We start from the raw sequence: 21,408 nt of genomic DNA, 5'->3' as shown, positions 1-21,408 counted from the left end.
GGTGAACTGTGTTTTTTTATTATATTTTGTTGATTATGCTATTACAGCTGTCCTGATTTTTCCCCCTTTGCCCCTCTACACTCAGCACTCCCAACTCCCCCAGGCAATCCCCACCCCATTATTCACATCTATGGGTCATGCGTATAAATTCTTTGGCTACTCCATATCCTACACTGTACTGTACATCCCCATGGCTATTCTGTAACTACCTACTTGTACTTAATCCCCTCACCTCTTCACCTATTCCCCCATACCCACCTCCCATCTGGCAACCATCATAACACTCTTTCTGTTGATGATTCTGTCTCTGTTCTTCTTGTTTGCTTTGTTTGTTTTTTAGATTCAACTGTTGATAGATTTGCATTTTTTGCCATTTTATTGTTCATAGTTTTGATCTTTTTCTTAAGTAAGTCCCTTTAACATTTCATATAATAATGGTTTGGTGATGATGAACTCCTTTAGTTTTTTCTTGTCTGGGAAGCTCTGTATCTGTCCTTCGATTTTAAATGATAGCTTTGCTAGGTAGAGCAATCTTAGCTGTAGGTCTCTGCTTTTCATGACTTTGAATATTTCTTTTTTGTACATGCTAGCCTACAAAGTTTCTTTTGAGGAATCAGCTGACAGCCTTATGGGAACTCCCCTGTAGGTAACTAACTGCTTTTGTCTTGCTGCTTTTAAGATTCTTTATCTTTAATCTTTGGCATTTTAATTTTGATGTGTCTTGGAGTGGGCCTCTTTGCATCCATCTTGTTTGGGACCCTCTTGCTTCTTGAACTTACATGTTTATTTCCTTCACCAAATTAAGGAAGGTTTTTTTTTTCCATTATTTTTTCAAATTGATTTCCAATGTTTTGCTCTTTCTCTTTTCCTTCTGGCACCCCTATGATGTGAATGTTGCAATGCTTGAAGTTGTCCCAGAGGCTGCTAAGACTATCCTCATTTTTGCTGTTATTGTTTGTTTCTTTTTTCTTCTTGTTTTGATTAGTTGTTTTTTGCTTCCTTATGTTCCATATCATTAATTTGATTCTTGGCTTCATGCACTCTACTGTTGTTTCCCTGTAAATTGTTCTTTATTTCAATTAGTGTATCCTTTGTTTCTGACTGGATCGTTTTTATGCTGTTGAGGTCCTCACTAGGTTCCTTGAACATCCTTATAACCAGTATTCTGAACTCTGCTTCTGATAGATTGCTTATCTCCATTTTGTTTGGCTCTTTTTCTAGATTTTTTTTTTGTTTTTAAAGAATTTATTTATTTTATATAGAGTGGAAGAGGGAGAAAAAGAGGGATAGAAACATCAATGTATGGTTGCCTTTTTGCGCATCCCCTACTGGGGACCTAGCTTGTAACCCAGGCATGTGCTCCCCTCATTGGGAATCAAACCCACAACCCTTTGGTTCACAGGCCAGTGCTCAATCCACTGAGCCATACCAGCTAGGACTGGAATTTTGATCTGTCCTTTCCTTTGGGCCATGTTTCTTTGTCTCCTCGTTTTGGCAGCCTGCTTGTATTTGTTTCTGTGTATTAGGTAGAACTGCTTTGACTCTGTATCTTGGCAGTGTGGTGCAATGTAGTCGGTTTTCTGTAGGGTTCAGTGCACAGCTTCCCCTATCACCCAGGCTGGGTACTGGAGGTGTGCTCTTTGTGTGGGCTAAGTATACCTTCCTCTTGTAGTTGAGCCTTGATTGCTATTGGCAGATCAATGGCAGGGATTTACCGAAGCCAGTCAGCTGTAAGGATTGGCTGTGACCACTTACCACCAATCTCTGCCCTCCAAGGAGGATCAGCTGTGCAGGGTCAGGGTGGTGTTGCTCCAGTGTGGTCTGTAGTTGTCCACTGGCTCTGCTGGCCCTGAGGTTTCCCAGGTGGTTCAGGCAAAGGTCACCTCCCACCTGTGTTTTCCCCAGGGCCACCCAGCCTGAGCTGTAAAGCAATCTCAGATGGCTGCTGCTTATGCTGGACTTGGAGATTCCCAGGCAAAGCCAAGCTGTTAATCTAGGCTGTCTGTGGGTAGTGCCAGGCCTGGGGCTCACTGAGACCAGCTGTTGCTTGTTTGATGGGATTTAGGAAGTTGTGAAGCAGGAGCCAAGACCAGCCATTCATATGGAAAAGCACCTTGGGCCTGCAAGTTGTGTAGGGCAGAGTCCCTGGGGATCTCCAAGGTAGGTTAAATAGTGTTAGCCAGGTTGATGGAGTCTCAGATATGGTACCAGCTTGTGGGCTTTGTCAAGGAGGGTTTAGAAAAGGGACAATGGCCTCTGATTGCCTTGATGCCAGACACTTCAGTTTCTCCCTGTATGCCACTGGTGCCTTCGAAGCTGCTACACTGGTGCAGGATCTTAGAGGGAGTGAGTCTAAGTAGGTGGGTGAGTCTGTGTGTGGGTTCTTTAACAGGAAGTCCTTGGGGCACCAGCAGTTTTTTCCACCAATTCAATCCCCGCTGATTTTTTCAGCCAGAAGTTGTGGATTCTTATCTTTATGACAATGGAACCCTGGGCTCGGGGGCCTGGTGTGGGGCTGGGACTCCTCGTTCTGGAGATATTCCTCCTGAGTGTTTATCTTCTGCACTTGGGTGAGGGACCAGCCTGTTCCAAATCTGTGCCCCTCCTAGCAGTCTGGATGGATGTGGTTTATTAATTCTGTAGTTGTCAGACTTCCATTTAACTCTATTTCTGATGGTCGTGAGTGATGATTGTTCTGTATTTTAGTTGTAATTTTGATGCTGTTGTGCAAAGAGGTAAGTCATGTCTGCCTACTCTGCCATCTTGACTGGAAGAGTGTTGAATTATTTGTTTAAATGTAAAGTTCAGCTCTAGGAATTCTGTAACTTAAAGAGAATGACTTTTTAAATGGTATAAATATTGTTTATTAAGTGCATTTTGCACGAAGGAACATACCATAACTTGTCTCTGACAGTCTGAGTATTCTTTACAGAGGCTTAGGCACATGAAAGGATCATAGTAGCCTTACAAATTCAGTGATGCTGCCCAATTTATACGTTGTAGGAAATAAAAACTCATGAGATAATACTAACACATGCTTCTACAGAATGACAATTCTTTGCTTATAACTCCAACTGGGAAGTGTGTTAGTTGATTACTGTTAACTCAGGAGTATTTTAGTTTTAGTGAGTTAGGATAAAGTATTTTACTTAATTGATTTTTTTTTCTTTCTTCTAGGAAATATAATAGCCACCATGATAGAAGACAAAGGGCCAAGAGTGACCGACTACTTTGTTGTGGCAGGTCTCACTGATACATCTACTCTGCTGGATCAAGAAATAAATCGTTTAGATACTAAGTCAATTGGACCTAAAGCTCCCATTATAGACATTGCAGTTATTAACAAATCAGCTGGGGAAACAGTACCTGAAGGTTACACCTGTGTTGAAGCCACTCCATCAGCTCTCCAAGCAAACTTGAACTATGGAAGTCTGAAAAGCCCAGAACTTTTCCTCTGTTATAAAAGAGGGAGAGATAAACCACCCCTTACCGACATTGGGTACTGTGACTTATTTTCTTTTGCTGTAGTGAAGGGAAAAAAAAATTATTTCAGGTGCATGGGAATACTATTATTTGTTACTTCAGGTTTAAGTATTGTAAGATATATATCTCTATCCACCCTTACTGAATTTCTTTGCATTGTGCTTGAATCATTAGGTCAATTTCTTTCAAAAGAATATTGAACTGAAGGCCTTAGAGCCTGAAATGTGATTCTATTTCTGTTGTACTTATCAGATAATCTTATTAATTAACCATATAAGAACAAGAAGCTACAATAAAAGCATTTTTAAAGGAGCTCCTTGGGTTATGTGATGGGTTTTATCAAAGTCATGAACATATTTAACAAAGGAGCATTCTGCTTTCAAAAATATAATTGTACTGGGAGGTTTTTAGTGTCATGAGGAGAGGGTATTTATATATTATAGAAGTGTAGTTATTACGAGATACTTACTATCTAGGCCACAGCTAATGAACATTCTTTGTTTTTCATAAATGCCATTTATCATGTTAAGGAAGGTTCCCTATGTTCTTTTATTCCTGATTTTATGAAAGAGTTTTAACATAAAAATGTGTTGGGTTTTGTCAAATGCCTTTTCTTTGGTAATTGAGATGATCATGTGGATTTTCCTTCATTCTACTAATGTGATATGTTATTTCAGCTGATTTTCTTATGTTGAATTTGTCTTTTAATGTAACTATAATATCACATCTCAAAAAATGATTAATTCATTAGTATCATTATATATACAAATTTCCCTGATTAATGAATTTTTTTTTAAGCTGTTGGTTGCTGGCTGTTCTGTCAATAGTTCAGCTACTAAGGTAGTGAGCTGTTGCATTTGACCACCACTTATATTCATCACTTCCTCCAGTATTGCAGTAGAGCTGTGGTGAAATTATCCTAAGGTCCTTATTATGTTTAAATTTCCAAAGCCAAAGGACTATTTATCCTTATTTTGCTTTGAACTTTTAGTAGCATTATTTAACTCCTTTAGTATTATCCACCCTGTTTAGCCCCCATCATTTTCCTTCAACTCAGTTAGGATGGTGGTCATACAACTTCATAGGATCGTTGGTTACAGCAGCCAGGTTAGAAAGAGTTGAAAAATGATTGGCACTTGGAGTTATAGAGCCTTCTTTTGGAAAGCTTGTAAAGAAAAGAGGAGATAGTAATGGGACTTGCTATTCCAGGTGTGGTTCATGGACCCATGTTGTCCATAGTGCCTGGGAGCATGTTAGATGTTCAGAATCTCAGGCACTGCCTCAGGTTTACTGAATCAGAATCTGCATTTTTAACAAAATCCTCAGAAGCAATGTTTTAGGGTACCTGAGGGGCGAGGGGGTGTAGAGTCAAGGGTTTTTCACAGGGGATAACTTTCAGCATCTTTGTATTGAACGAAAGAAACCAATGTAGAAGGAAGAGCTGAAATATAGGAGTGAGGAGATATTTGATAGAACAAATTATGAAACAGATTAAAGGGGTAATAGCAACAGCATAGGTGAATGGATTAGCTTTTAATGGGAGGGGCTTTTCTTTTGAGAAGGGGAAAGGAGGTTAAAATGAGTATAAACACAAATTATTGGTTGAGGTAGAGTGATACAGTATTTACTTTTAGTTTTTAAAAAATTTTCTCTAGGTTGTCTTAAGATAGGTAATATCCATAGAAAGATGGCAATAGGGTAAAAATTTTAGTAATATCCATGTCAATGGAAGGGAAACCAGCCAGGGACTTATATTCTAGCCCTCACGGTTCCCTGTTAGCCATCCTTTCAAAGCCATCTTTTCACATCCTCTTCCCAGTCCCCCACCATTCAGTCATCATTGAAAGGATGTGAATCTCCAAAAGATTATTGTTTCTTGTGGTTGTGTGGTACAATTTAAAAGTAAAATGATGATTTAGAGCATTATACTTAGATGCTTTCAGGTTACAAGTGGCTCTTTCTATATAATTTTGCAGTTCTCTAAGGCATCTAATTTCTATTATAGTAGTTTACTGATCCAAGTTTGCTAGAGTGTATAGTTGTCTCTGAGCTATTCTTCATGGTAAATATTTCTCTCCAGATCAAATAATTATCAATATCTGTTGATCTAAATGTTTTTACCTGTCCCTCCACTCTACCCTGTACCCCCTTAAGCATATTGGTGAGGTTTGGAAAGCCTATTAGCCACTATAAGACAGGTACCCATCTCATTTAAATATGAAACACAATTGTCGAACTTTTGATCTTTTTGACTAATATATAAACTGAGATATTTACAAAAACAGTTTTTGTTTTCTGGAAAAGATGTTTAGTTAAAATAAATAAGATATGATACTCCCTCATAATACTAAATACCCCATAAAATATGATTTAACAGGATAATATATGTCAGATATATTTATTAAGATAAAAAGAATCACAGACTACTGTCCAAAGTTCTTATCTTACTCCATTTATCAAATTCATTGACTTCTAAGTTAGTATTTTCCTCTAGCACTTATGTTTTTTGAAACTTTCAAACATATAGAAAAGGTAATAGAGGATAAGTTTTGAAATGGGGGCGTGTGAGTCTTCCAAATTTGTTCTTATAATACCATGTGCCTTCCATTCCCATATGAACTGAAAGGACATGTTTCCAATTTCTACAAGAAAAAAGTCAACTAGGATTCAAATAGGAACTGTATTGACTCTCTAGATCTATTTTGGAAATACTGACATCTTACTGTATTAAGTTGCTTATCCATGACCATAAGATATCTTTTTTATTTATTAGCTCATCCAATAAATAAGGGAGTTTTAAAGGCAAGATCTTAATAGGAATTACAAATGAATATTTTGTGAAAGTATCTGGTTACTCGTTCTCTAGGAATTGAACTGAACATGTTGGTGGTACTGCCCTTTTCTTGTTTCATGTTTCTTATAATAAGCAACAAAAAAAATCAAGTTCTTTGATCCTATTTATACTTTTTAAAATTATATTCTAGCTATTTAAATATAGGAAAGAGGTTTATAATTCCCAAAGTAATAATTTTAGTTTTGGTTTGCAGTTAAGATTTGGGAGACAGTAGATAGAGACCCAATTTTTTTTTCAAGAAGACAACCAGCATTAACCTAAAATTTGTTTACTTACCTATTTCTCCTCTCCTTGCTTTGCAGAGTTCTATATGAAGGGAAAGAAAGGCTTATTCCAGGATGTGAAGTGATCCAAGCCACACCTTATGGTCGCTGTGCCAATGTCAATAATAGTTCAACTACTTCACAAAGAATCTTTATCACTTATCGAAGGGCTCCTCTAAGTCGACCCCAGAATTCCTTGGCTGTAACAGATATATGTGTTATTGTAACCAGTAAAGGAGAAACCCCACCTCATACCTTCTGCAAAGTTGACAAAAACTTAAATTGTGGAATGGTAAGGATAAAGTTTCATTTTTAGTTTCATATTTTCAAAAGACAATTTTTGGACTCCTGTTTATTATCAGGCATGTAATTTAGTCTCAGTTTATGTTTTCATGATTTTTATTATTTTTAGCTCTCTAATTTTTGATGTATTATAATTTTAAAAATCCTTACCTACTTGATATCTTAGAATAATTTCATGCAGAAAATAGATACTTAAAGTCAGAATTTTTTGGGGGGGTGGGGGTACATGCTAATATTACTTTTGTTGCACTACTATATAGCAGTTTTATTAGTTTTTGGGTTTCAGTGGTATTTCTTAAGGACAACTGCAGGGAGACTGGGCCGGGACCCCCTCATATGTATTTACTTTAAATATTTACATTTTTTATAAAGGGCTCCAATGAAGAGGAAAATCAAAGATATACATTTGATTTATAGTTTCATGAGACTAAAGTTTGCTATTGAGTTAGATTTATTTTGAAAAATGTGTTTACATCAAACTAGTATTAGCTTACATGTGATAAAAGCACGTGAGATGTCTAATGCATCCATGGCTATTAGGCAAGACAGGTTTGCCTCTAGAGGTAATGACTTTATAGCACCCAGGTGACCCAGTCTCTCTTAGTTTGAACTCCAGTGTTCACTCTACTTTGTTCTGTCTCTCAAATATAGGCAGTTCTAGATGATTATAGAATTCTGAACTTTTTGAAACTGCCTTCATGTCAGTTTGATATTTGCGGCAATGTTATTTTTACTCTTCTGGTGTTTTCAACTTCATGTTTTGCTGTGTTTTATACTGTATAGTCTGTTTTGGTAAATATGTGTTTTAAATAGACTTCCCTGAATAAATAATCAGAATCTATAGATGACATTCAACAAAATGAAATTTTTTCTCTTTTGTCTTTTTTTAAACCTAATTTATATTTTACAGTGGGGTTCCAGTGTGTTTTTGTGTTATAAGAAGTCTGTGCCTGCTTCTAATTCAATAGCATACAAAGCTGGTAAGTAAATTTTTTAAAAAATTGCCTGTTACTATAGTTATTATTGTACATTAACATTTCATTAGGAGAGGCAATGTATGCTCTGTTACGGTTTTTGCAGAATTGATCTATTTATAAATGAAATTATCTATGCTTTTATCATGTAAAGGCGTAAGTTTTCTTAAATACATTTTACACATTACAAGATATGCTAATATTGTCACCCCCAAAAATGTTTTTAATTAAATAGAAACCTCCACCCCAAGCAACCATTTGTGGAATACACATACAGACTTTTAGTCTACACCAATAGATTTAACAATTCAGTGGAAAACTGCTTACTCTGTGATCTTTTTTATTTTGGCAATCAGGAAGGTGTCAAACTGCATCTTTACTTCTTATATTTCCTTCTCTTATCTCTGTGTGTCTGATTTGAAACCACATGTTACTTGCCATGAAAGGTGGACTTGCTTCCTTTCTCCTTTGTTGCAAAGAATCAGCTATATGGAGGAGAGGAGGGCCTGAGAAACTTTTCTGCCATGAAGTGTTTGAGAAATCTATCGCCACATACTTACTGCACAGTAAAGTGTCAAGGGCTGTAAAGATTTAAGTGTGACCTCTTCATCCCGCTGGTATGGTGGGATAAAAACTGAAAATACAGGTATGTTCCAGTTGTAAATAAAAGAGAAATACTGGAATACTTTTTTTGTGACAACAAGCAGTGTCAAATGCTTTTTTGATCATGAACAATTTTTTGAATAAAGTTTTACTTCAGAGAAGTCAGGCAAATTTATATCTGAAAAATGTTAATTGTCCTCATAGAGACAGTGATACTAATGAATTAAACCATTTAATTTATAATATAAAAATTACAAATTCAGTATCACTTTAAAATGTGATACTATTAATGTTGATGTAATGTGTTGATTGTATATGATTTTCTTGAAATTTTTTTTTGGTGGGGAGAAAGTGTCAATTAAAAAAGAATCTAACAGAAATGAGCTTTGTGAAAGTATTCAGGTATTTTTTATGACACAATTTAGAATACAAAGTTTTGAAGACTAAATTTGGACTCAAAAATCTGCTACTGATTTTTAAGTGTTTATCTTAGATGTGGTCTGCATATAAAGACTAAGGAACTAATGCCATGGAGCTGCTTTATTATGAACGGGCTTTGTTATGCTTCTCAGAGTATCCCCACACACACCTACTTACTTGATCTCACATACTCTCTACTCAGTCATAAATGGTTTCTCATTTACTTTCCATGTTGCATGCCTCTTACACTGCTTCTCTCTCAAGATGAGTTTAGGGTCTGTGATAATTTGTTTTCTTGGTATTATTTCATAATACTTGTCCCTTCCCTGAATTTTTTACGGAAGTCTAATTGAAATGGTAAATTCTCCTGTGTATTTTCACCTTTCCTATAAGATATTGGCAGTATGTAGAAGAAAATACATTAAGACTTGTGATCCTGTTAAGTAGAGTTTTAACTAGTATATTTAATACATTTTATAACTAAAAGTCCATAGGTTAAAAAAAAGGGCCAAATTTGTTACTTTATTTTAATTTCTGATATGGCAAGAGAAAAATTGATTTTACAATTTCACACACAAATATTTCCATGAAGTTTGCCATTCAAGTGTCCTAGTAACTTACCACATATAATATATGGAAAAGTAACTATTTTAAAAAATTTATCATTGTCTCCTTTCTCCAAAAGGTTTAATTTTTAGATATCCAGAAGATGACTATGAGTCATTTCCACTTTCAGAATCTGTACCTCTGTTCTGCCTTCCTATGGGAGCTACTATTGAATGTTGGGATCCTCAAACCAAATACCCACTTCCAGTTTTTTCAACTTTTGTCCTGACAGGTTCTTCTGCTGAAAAGGTATATTTTTCCTCTTTTATCTAACCTATTTTGTTCATGTTTTAATCCTGTAAAATGATTAATATGGCCTAAGTAACATTCAAATAAGTTTTGAATGTTAGAATTACTTCAACAGAATACATTTTGGTTTAAATACTGTAATGCCCAAGGTGAAAGGTCAGCATGAAAACTGGTGTCAGGATGTTGATAACTCTGAAGCTTCTACAGAAGCAAATATATAGTCTTTTGGGAGAGACTCCCCTAAAACTGAGGCCTTAAAATGAAATTATAGTAAAAGTTAGAAGACACAGCAACCATAGGAAGACTTGACAAGACTCATAATTCAAAGCTGGATTAGACCTTCAAGATACTGAAATGAAAGAATAACAATATGAAGGATAGATAGATTGAATATATAATTGAAATGATTCAAGATCTAAAAGAGGGGCTTAAAGCATCAAGGAAAGAACAGTATATTTTGCAAAATGAATAAATAGACAGGCTGGAAAAGAATAAAATGTTTAGAAGTGAAAAATATGGTTCTTAAAATTGAATTCAGTAAGTGGTTTAAACAACAGAGAAGACATCATGAAAGGAGAATTAATGAAGTGGAAGAAATCACTTAAAATGTAGCACAGAAAAAAATAAAAGGAGTTTAGAAATATGTACAGGATAGAATCATAAGGACCCATAGATATTTAATGGATTTCAGAAGGAGGGACCAGAAAAGGGAGTAGCAGCATATAAAGAGTTAATTGGTTGAGAAATTTTCAGGGTTGATGAAAAATTGAGTCTTTGGATTAAACATATGCTCTGAAGCTTCACTAGAAGAAAAGTAAAAACACAAAACCACCTCTTTTCATATAGGGACACCAAGACAAAAATCAACAAAAAGAACAGACATTTACTTTCAAAGGAACAACTATTAGATTGGCTAATTTCTCAACAACAATGAGGGTCAGAAGGAACATAATATATTAAAATAGAGGGAGTAAGCAAAGATAATTTAAACAGCATTCAGAAAGCACTAGCCACTAGAGAAAAGATGAATAATAGACCTCATTGGAGTTAAAAACATAATATTCATTCAAAGATATCATAAAGAAAGTGAAAAAGCAAGTCCCAAGTTGAGAGAAAATAGTGTGATATGTGTATTCAAAATAGGTCTTGTATCCGAAATAAATATAGAACTTCAACATCATCAGCAAGGAAAAGAAATTACCCTGTGATCCAGCAATTACAGTGCTGAGCATATCCTAAGAGATAGGAGTGTATACATCTTTGAAAAACATGTATATACTTTGTCTGCAATAGTCAAAAATTAAAATCATATATAAAGCAGTAATAATGACATAGGGTGATACTTTGAAATAAAAAGATACTAGAAATAAGTATTAGAAAATAAAACTAAAGCTGCTAATGTAATAGAAATTTGAAATTAAAATTTTCTTAGGAAATTTGATGAAATAGCAATTTTATTGAAAATTATAGCTAACCAAAGCTGACTCTTGTGGCTCAAACAAAATATATCTGTGGCCTCATTATATAGGCTACAAGTTTACAACCACTGTATTAAAGACAATGAAGTTTAAGATCCAGCACACTATCTGGAATATAGTAGAATACTCACTAAATGAAGACCGACTACATTAAATGGATTGCTGACAACTAAGCTAACTCTTTAGCTTGACAATAATTTATTCTCATATCTGAAAGATTTAAATATAAATGAAAATTTTAAGATCTTCAAACTCTTGAGTTACCAAATTTGACACTAGAGAACAACAAACCTCACTGATATGCTTATTTAGAAAACCTCTGAGATCACTTTGAAATCATTTTATGTAGGAGTGTCATATTTGTAAAGACAAGAGTTAATGTGATATATACATAACAAAATAGTTGGAAGATTTATATACTACTATCCAGTTTGAGAACTTTTTCATTACCCTAACATAAGTTTCCCTCACCCCATCCCAAGTCCCTGGTCACCTCTATCTTACTTTTTATCTCTACAAATTTGCCTATTCTAGGAAGCTCACATAAATGAAATAATAGAATATTTGGCCTTTTGTATGGGGCTTATTTCACTTAGTGTAATGTTTTCAGGGTTCATCTGTGTTGCTGCATCTGTCAGAATTTCATTTTTTAAAGGACAAGTAACCTTCCATTGCTTGTATATACCACATTTTGTTTATCCATCCATTGATGGACATTTGGGTTGTTTCCACCCTTCACCTAATGTGAATGTGGTTATGATCATTGGTATACAAATACATGTTTGAGTCATTGTTTTGAATTCTTTTGGGTATACAGGTTCCCCCTATTCTCTGAAGTAGAGCATTTCTATGAAATCTTTTGCAAGCCAAAATGGTGTAAAGTGAAGAAACAGTTGCCATTAATTTATATAGAAAAAAAATTTTGAGCACTCCTAGAGTCCAAAAACAACCTACCAAACCATATTATATAACACATGAAACCTAAAGTAACACTAACATATAGTAAAAGCAGGAATGGTATGATAAATACACATCATGCTTTGTACACCCGTCAATCTACTTAATCAATAGACTTTCCATTTTATCCATTACTGGATGCTAGCTAAAGGAGACCACTCTTTTAGTAATAGAACCAATAGTAATTTTGGCAGCTCTTAAGATTTTTTCTCTCTTCGTGTAGACAGTACAAATGATGGACCAGGAAACTTCAACACATGTAGGATGTCTTTATTTAGTTCATAGTCAAAATGCTTAATTATGTTACTTTATGCTAAGCATAACAAACACGCTTATGAGATCTTTTAGGCTTTTCTGATACCTTAGGACGTATCGTGCTAACAGAAATACAAAATAAATCAAGATGAAGCACAGATGCTCACAGGCACAGTTTAAAGTATGGGGGCATGATGTGGGGATGCTGAGTGTGTTTCCCTGGGAAGGAGTTTGGTGGTGCCACTCTCATTGCTGGGGTGTATACTGCCTCTATAACAATGGTTGCAAAACAAATGCTGAATGCTATTTTTGCTATTCGCCCTTTTTTATAAAAGTGAAAACCCCCTTTTGACTTATTTCTGTTAGCATAATCAGGTGCTAATGTAGGTCTTTTGTAAAAGTGATGTGGCATAATATGAACTTTCAAAAAGCAGGGAATAAATGGGGGGGGGCAAACAAATCCTGTTATTATCTTGTAGAGGGCTTCCCATGCTTGGTGAGTGTTCTAGGAACTCATCTGTATCAGTGTACCAGTTGGTGTCATTGTGAGAGGCTGTGTTCTACTTCACTGAATTTTTTTGAAGAATCTTTCAATGCATTTGCCCATTTCATGAGGAGTGATTTACGAGCACACCTGCCCACACTGCACTGAGCATTCAGCAGTTTTTGACCAAAAAATGGCACGACCTTCTATGTTTCACCCTCTGTATTCACCCGATCTTGCCAAGTGATTTTTTTTTGTTTCCCCGGATGAGAAAAGTCCTCAAAGGGAAATGTTTTGCCGATGTAGAAGAGGTGAAATAAAAAACTCCGGAAGCAATAGAAGGCATCAAAATCAATGAGTTCAAAAACTGTTTTGAGCTGTGAAAAAAAATCTCAATAGGTGTATTGCATCAAATAGAGAGTACTTTGAAGGTGACTGAAGTTTAAACATGTAAGAATAAATAATGCAATTTTTTATTTTAAAAAATTTCCTTTTCTTTGGGTCCCCACCTCATACTTGTATACCTAAGAGTAAAATCACTGTATATCAACTGGTAATTATTTAACTTTTGGTGGAGCTGCCAGACTTTTCCACAGGAGCTACACCATTTTACATTCCTATCAGTAATGTCTACATTTTTCTTTTTTTGTTTCTCATGCATTCTAAGCAAATATTTTTGAGGAATAAGAGAGAGAAATTAATTTCAAAAAAATCCTCAAATCTTACAATGGAATTCTGTTGCTCTGTAGGTATATGGAGCAGCCATCCAGTTTTATGAGCCTTACTCTTCGGAACTCCTAACAGAGAAGCAGCTTATGCAGCTGGGCCTGTTGACACCCGTGGAGAGAAAAAGGGTCTCTAAATCCATCAATTCAAACAAATGTATTTGTTTACTCTCACACTGGCCCTTTTTTGAAGCTTTTAGAAAATTTCTCATGTTTATCTACAAACTTTCTGTGTCTGGACCACATCCTCTTCCCATTGAAAAGTATGTATAATGATTACAGAGATGTTTGGTTGAAAAACTGAGTATATATATTGTATATTATTTTGTTGTTTACTTAACTTTAAGCAGCAAAGTTGGAAGGAGAGTCACATCACCCTACTTTTTACTTGTTCCCTTTCTCATCTGAATTATTGACTGTGAATTTAAAATTGAGGAGTAGTGGGTAAGGATGACCAAATAATAATCTTTTGAGAATTCAGCTGAGGAAGGAACTTAGATACATTGTATTGTGTGTGTTCTTCTATTCATTCTCTAATAACCAAGAGAAAAATAGCTGTTTATGCACACACACATACACACACCCAATCATATAAGTGGCCATTCCAAGTTCTAACTATAAAACATTTCTAAACTGATCTAGAAATTAATAAGAGTGAATTAACTGATATTAAGAGTGAGGTTTTGGTTTTTAGCATTGACAGAATTCTAAATGTTTTCCCTTTGATTTATAATCCCCTTTGTTAGGGAAATCTTTTGTAAGCAAGAAGAATATATGTGGAGCCCCTGTGTTTTCAAAACCACACTTCTTTGACTTGTAGTGGCACACTGACTTTCGTTTATTATAGTAAATAATTTATGTACCCTGCTAGCAAACTAAGGGGTGTCAAGAGCATGGTGGACCCCACCTCCTCCAAGTGAGGACACTGAGAAGGTTGCTGTTTGCAGGCCAGGAAGAGAGTTCTCACCAGAAACCAACTCTACTGGACCTTAATCTTGGACTTCCCAGCTTCCAGAACTGCGAGGAAATAAATTTCTATTGTTTGAGTCAAAAAAAAAAATCTTGGTGGAAATGTACAATATTACAGTATATATAAATATAGATTTTCCTTATAATTTGAAAAATCTCTCATTATAGCATATAGAGTACCAGCAAAACATACTAGTTTAGTGGATAAGTTGGGGGTGATTATTTGTAGGTTTTAAAATAGTGCTGTTCAAAATCATTTTTAAAAAATAATAAAGTAATGTGCATAAACTTGTCGCAACTAGGTATAGAAATATAGTTTTGACTTTCAGGCTGTACCCTTCGAATGCCAATCTAATGGTCCATAATCTACATTTAACTTTCAGCTACCTAGTTAACTTAAAATTGTTCAAATTAAAATTAATGTGAGTAACAAGCTAGTAACTTTTGAAAAAGTTTTTATGAATAGTTTTTGAAAATAAAATCAATGTGCTGATAGGTTTTTTTCTCAGTTGAGGTAGTAACTTGCATTATAATGGCCTTTAAGATCTCAAAACTTTGAGAAACTTATGAAACATAAAACAGAGAGGGTAAGTGGTTTGCCCAAAGTTATAGTAAACGAATTAAATTAATGATTAGTTTCAATTTATTATATCACAGTTAGTTGGTCCCCATATTAGCACTGATAACCAGGGCAATAAATATTTGCTTCTTTCATGAAAACCATGCTCATGTTACTCTTATTTTTCTGGTTATAATAGGGTATAATAATAATATGGACTTTTAATTAGGACATACAGTGCACTTCAGAAGTTTAGTAGAATGAGTACATTTCTTTACACTAAATTTACTTAGGATAAGTTTTAGGTAAGTGGCTTTGTCATATTTGGGATGATATATAATGATATTTAAGATCTGTTAAAATCTATGAAGTATTTTGGAAAAGTAATTCTGATCTTTATTCACAAATTTTTCCAGGCATATTTCACATTTTATGCAGAACATCCCTTTTCCTTCATCACAAAGACCAAGAATCCTTGTACAGGTAATCAGCGTGTATTTGAGGGGAGCCCTACATAGGTTCATTATAATCATTGCAGAGTGGGAGTTCTGTGGTTCTTTGGGTTTGAGTGGAGCAATATGCATCCATAAAGTCCTTGAATTTCCTGCATTTTATATCTTTACTGAATATCATTTGTACTGTTTTATTTTTAAATTTTGTGTGTACAGAATTGGAGTAATTATAACTCTTGATTCATGACATTATCAACATTGGTCTATATATGGTGTTTATGTAGCTGATTTTAATAACTTAAAACCCAGGATTATGTTATGGACATGTTTTTAATATAGGAGTGACTAATATTAAATATGAAATGAGTTATGGTTAGAGGGTGAAAGTGAAATAGTCTATACTATTGCTCTTCAAACTATGTTAAAGGCCTAGTTTCTTTTTATTTCTAATCAGTGGGAAACCTACATAAGTATACAGCTTGTGACATAAGGAACTTACTGTGTGAGATCTGTATGGACGTGAACAGGTCTATACCCCATCCAAAGACATGAATTCACTGATTGTGGTCTGGGAGGTATGAGCAATGTCAGATTGCCATAAAATTTTCCCAGTGGTGTGCTCTCCATTTACATACCATCTCTTCCTGGACTCATAGCAGTTTGCAGATTGGCAGTTTGAGTAGCACTGATCTATAGAGGCAAGCAATTAAAAATTTTTTCCAAGGTGTTATCAACATTATATGTGATACGGTGGCATTAAGTCAAATATTGTTAATTTTGTATGTGCTTCAGTTTGGCAAGTTTTAATATGTATTAAATAACTTCCAAGTGCTTAGTAGTGTGTAGAGTAAATAAATTTGAGGCTTTTAAAAAGCAATTACTTCAGCCATGGCCAGTGTAACTTGGTTGGGTGTCCCCTTTCAAAGCAAAAGGTCACTGGTTTGATCCTGGTCAGGGGACATGTGAGAGGCAACCAGTCGATGTTTTCCTCTTACATCAATGTTTCTCTTCCTGTCTTTCTCCCTTCCCCTCACTCTAAAAATAAATAAATAAAACCTTTTTTAAAAAGCATTTTATACTTTTTAAATACCTATATTTTAAACATTTAACAGAATCAAAATTCAATTGAATTAACACTTTAATTAAAAAGAATTAATACAGTTACCTCTGAATGAATATGGCTATTGTTTTATATCTTAATACATGTTTCCAAAACTGTTGTGTTAGTCTGCACAGTATTTTCTATTTTATCCTTGATCTGAATCTTTAGGTTCCAAAATTGGCTTGATTAATTTATCTTTTCTTTCTTTTTTCTTTTTTTAAGTTATCAGTCCATGATGCGCTCATATTATCACAGCCAGTTTCCACACCTTTACCACTAAGGTAAATAATGTTATCTAAAATGATATATTTATTCATTTGGAGCACAATACTTTAAAACACTTTAAGGATTAGGATAAGAAAGTGCTATTTTTACAAACAATGTAAGAGCAGACTTAAATATTTCTAACTTTGATAGCTAGATGGATGGTGGGGCCATTTTAAATATGGAATACTTAAGAGAGTTGCAAGATTAGGTGTAAGGAATACCTTCCTTTTCTTATCTACCCTCCTCATATTCAGTTCATAACTAAATGTTCAAGGTGAACTGATTTTAATCTCCTAAAATGTTTTAAATCTATTAGCTTCTCTTCATCTGCATCACTAGTCCAGGTTAGCATGATCTCTCACTTGGACTACTTACATGTCTTTTAATCGATACCCTTTTGCTATTTTCTTTTTTCAGTTCTTTATTCACATTTCAGCTGTTACGTTCTTTCGAGAATGCAAACATAATTATGTCATTTTCATTTTGGCATAATCTCTTGCTTTTTTTACCCCTTCTCTTATATAGACTTTAGTCATAGGTTTATTTCAGTTTCTGGAACCTGACAAGCCTTTATATATGTTCCTCCCCGTCCCCACCCAGCCTTTACCTCCATTCTCTGCTCCTGTAGTTGGTTGATCTTCAGGAATATCTTTCCTAATAAATGCCCTTACCAAGGGATGAGTTTGAATCATTCTGTTCCAGGGTGTCCACCTGTATGCATCCCAGAGCAGCTATGAATGCAGCCCAACACAAAGTCGTGAATTAACTTAAAACATTATGAGATTTTTTTGTGCTTATGTGTTGCAATGTGTTTAATGTGTGGCCCAAGACAACTCTTCTTCTTCCAGTGTGTGGCAGAGATGCCAAAAGGTTGGACACCCTTGTTAGACTTTCTCATTAGATTTGCTACTTTTCAGTGCTAACTAAATCAGGACTTGAAATCAACACTAGATTCTCACTCTATTAATATCTAAGAAATAATTTAATAAGCAAACCTTAACATGTTTTAGCAAAATATTCATAATCATCTCTGTTTCTCTCCTTTTCTAGCGGAGCCAACTTTAGCACCTTGTTAATGAATCTGGGTCCTGAGAATTGTGCAACACTGCTGCTCTTTGTTTTACTCGAGAGTAAGATTCTGCTGCATTCTCTTAGGCCAGCTGTGTTGACTGGAGTAGCTGAAGCTGTTGTAGCTGTAAGTATAGAATTTTTCCTTTTAGTACCGAATCACTGACAGAATTTTTACTCTAAAAGCAAATTTCCTTCAATGAAAGCAACTTTGGAATTACCAATATAAGTTTAACATAATAGAGTGGCAAAGAGAAATTTTTCTATTTGAGAGAAACTTTCAAATTCTAATTTTTCTTATTTTAGAGTTCTTCAGAGAATCTATATAATTACAGAATAATAAAACTTGTGAATGAAACTTAATTGCATTAAATGAGAGGCTCTGGCCAATTTCAGCTGTCCTAATATTAATGGAAATAAATTACACAGTTAACTTTCTCCCAATATTAACTTTCAGTCATTGTGAGCCGGTAACATATAGGGAATTCTAAGTGATTTTGAAATAGGATAATGTACAAATGCTTACTTAGTAGCTTGCAGTAAGCATTGAATAAGTACTTGGTAAGTCATCAAATGGGATATGTCTCCAAGATCTTAATCTGGTCAGAGAAATGCTGCTAGAACTGAAAACAGTGATAACATGTGAGGTGGTTTACTCAAGGCAAAGAACTTCATTACATATATATTAATGTTTCAAACCATCACGGTAGCATGGAAATTTATTTTTGTTGAAATTTTTTATCAAGTATTACCATTCCCAACTGCATCATTTTATTTTATTTTATTTTTTTTATTCCTTAGTGCTCACCACAGTTGCATGAAAATATTTGTTAATGAACTGACTGGTCTTAGAAAGTTCCCACTCAAATATTCCTTCATATAAAACATTAATGTTGATCCGTTGTCAGAATCTTTGTGGCCCAGTCTCTTGATTGATTTGAGCAGTATAGTTCAAGAACAAGTAGGACAGTTGCAACATGAAATTGGAAATTTTATGAAAAATGCAAGATTGCATGGAATTTATGTGACTGTTGGTGGACAGCTCCCTGAATTGCATGTAAAACCACGAGTAAGTGAGGATTTGTCAGTTAAGCAATTTGAAGAAGAGAAAACTGAGAAGAATGGTGACAGGATAAATTCTTCAAAAGGAGAATAATTTGAGTACCAAAGAATATCAAAGAATTATTGGAGCCCCATGGAAAAAATTAATGAAACCAATGAGTGTTTTTGTAACAATGACCCTGTTTATGATTGCACTGCAGAAGTTAAAGGTGTAGACAATGGTGTCATATTTTGCTGTCAAGATAGTTTTATAATAAAACATTTTACAGTAGTTGCAGGTGTAATGTTGAACAGAAGACAGTCAGTTTTCAGTGTAGTCCTTGCAAGTTTCCTGTGTGAGTGACTCTGTCCCTCTGTTCTCTGACCTCATTTTCTACTACTCTCTCCCTTGATCACTCTCCTCCCGTCACACTGGACTCCTTGCTAACCCTGAAGCGTGTTAGGAAAGCCCCCTACCTTAAGACCTTTGTTCTGGCTGCTTCTAGATATCCCCTTGGCTAAATCCCTGCCTCCTTCACCTTCTTCAGGTTTCTGTTCAGTTGTCACTTTCTTAAAGGAGGTAGGCCTGTTTGGCCTATTGAATAACACTCATTTCCCCCTCTCTTCTCTTGTGAACTCAAATCCTCTTCACTTGGTTTTACTTTTTTATTTTCCTATAGCACTTTGCAGTTCCTGCCATGGTACATATTTCATTTATTATGTCTTCTGTTTATTTTCTGTTTCTTCTTGCTAGACCAGATGTTGGCAAACTATGGCCCACGTATCAAATCCTGCCTGCCACCTGTTTTTTGTAAAGGCTTACTGGAAATGGGCCGTTTATTTACATAAAATGACTGCTTTTGTGCATGAAGACAAAGAATTTGTGGCAAATAGGCTTCCAAGTCCTACAACATTTTCTATTTTATACAGAAAAAGTTTGCTGACTTTTTTGTTAGATTATATGAGGGTAGGGATCTTTGTTTTATTCATTGTTGTGCTCCATCATGTGCTTGGAACTGTGCTTGACACATATTTGATGAGTAAGTAAATGATTGAAGATAAAAATCCCAATTCTGAATAACCTTCTGGAATAACTGGCAGAGGTAGTAAACATTATAGGCAGTTCTTTGGGGTGAATGATGATGAATGAGATGAAAATTGAACTAGATCTTGAAAGACAGCAAGGCTTTTTATGGTAGAAGAAAAATTTTATCATCAGTGATTAAAAATTTAATTAGCTAATTGTTAAAATTTAATCTGGGTTTTTAATTTATCTTAAATATCAGCATATGTGATACAATTAAGGTAGATCTTTATAAAGGAAACATGGTAAAGAGTCTTTATATATGTCTTATATTGACACTGTTTTTAAGATGTCAAGCCTCACTGAAGTCATTTTATGTTTATTTGAGTGGCTAGGAAATTTATTTTATTGAAGTTTTTAATCAGCTATTACCATTCTCGAGGGAATCATTTTAATTTTTTTTGATTCCTTAGTCTTAGTTGGATTTTAGTCAAAGGTTATTTTGGGACTTAAGAGATGGGTGAAATGAATGAGATTTAAAGATCATGAGTTTGTTTTTAATTTTTTAGGCAATTCTCTACTATGAATTTTTCCATAAAACTGAATGTAGGTTTTGTATAGACATTAGAAAAATTAACATGCAAAGAGCTGTTAGCATTTTTATTGTGCTTGTGATCATTGTCATGCGCAAAGATTTTAATTACATTGGTTATAGTATGCTTAATAATGTTTTATAATCATTAGCTTTTGGAATGACATTGAAGATAAAAAAAACTAAACTTAAATGCTTCTTAATGGTCCCTTTCAACAATATTAGTTAAATATATAATTTTATTGTAAATTTCAAATTTGGCTAATTTTAAAAAACTTTTTTCCCAGATGATCTTTCCCTTTCAGTGGCAATGCCCATATATTCCCCTTTGTCCTCTTTCACTGGCGGGAGTGCTTAGTGCACCTTTACCATTTATAGTTGGAGTTGACTCAAGGTATTTTGATCTTCATGACCCACCACAAGATGTTGTCTGCATTGACTTGGATACAAACATGTTGTATGTGTAAGTTGATTCTTTTTATATTTTCTCATATGTGCCTACAGCTCATTGACAGCATCTAGAAATATGCTGTTTTTAAAAGTTGTTAATGGGTCTTCTTCAGTGAATCTCAATCAAAGCAAATACCAGAATCCTGCAAAGCTGTGTGGTTTGGAAAGGAACATCATCTACATTAAAATAGTTTGTATTTAGATACTAATGTTAATGGCAGGCAGTAGAT

General features: G+C 34.7%; 1 protein-coding gene across 3 annotated transcripts in view; it reads left to right on the top strand.

Moving 5' to 3' along the window:
• DENND4C (DENN domain containing 4C) overlaps positions 1-21,408 on the top strand; it is a 127,762-nt gene that overhangs the window by 39,558 nt on the left and 66,796 nt on the right. For all 3 annotated transcript variants that reach the window (XM_045840126.1, XM_045840127.1, XM_045840125.1), the window contains exons 2-10: positions 3,178-3,499; positions 6,640-6,892; positions 7,814-7,883; positions 9,586-9,755; positions 13,679-13,917; positions 15,599-15,665; positions 16,959-17,017; positions 18,054-18,198; positions 21,016-21,191. In XM_045840126.1, the coding sequence (XP_045696082.1) occupies positions 3,195-3,499; positions 6,640-6,892; positions 7,814-7,883; positions 9,586-9,755; positions 13,679-13,917; positions 15,599-15,665; positions 16,959-17,017; positions 18,054-18,198; positions 21,016-21,191 (1,484 nt within the window). In that variant the 5' untranslated portion in view covers positions 3,178-3,194. The remainder of the gene's footprint in view (positions 1-3,177; positions 3,500-6,639; positions 6,893-7,813; positions 7,884-9,585; positions 9,756-13,678; positions 13,918-15,598; positions 15,666-16,958; positions 17,018-18,053; positions 18,199-21,015; positions 21,192-21,408) is intronic.

Source organism: Phyllostomus hastatus, unplaced genomic scaffold (assembly GCF_019186645.2).
Source record: "Phyllostomus hastatus isolate PE091 unplaced genomic scaffold, TTU_PhHast_1.1 phas_contig_34, whole genome shotgun sequence".
Classification (NCBI taxonomy): Eukaryota; Metazoa; Chordata; class Mammalia; order Chiroptera; family Phyllostomidae; genus Phyllostomus; species Phyllostomus hastatus.
This window is presented reverse-complemented; position numbering and strand designations above follow the sequence as displayed.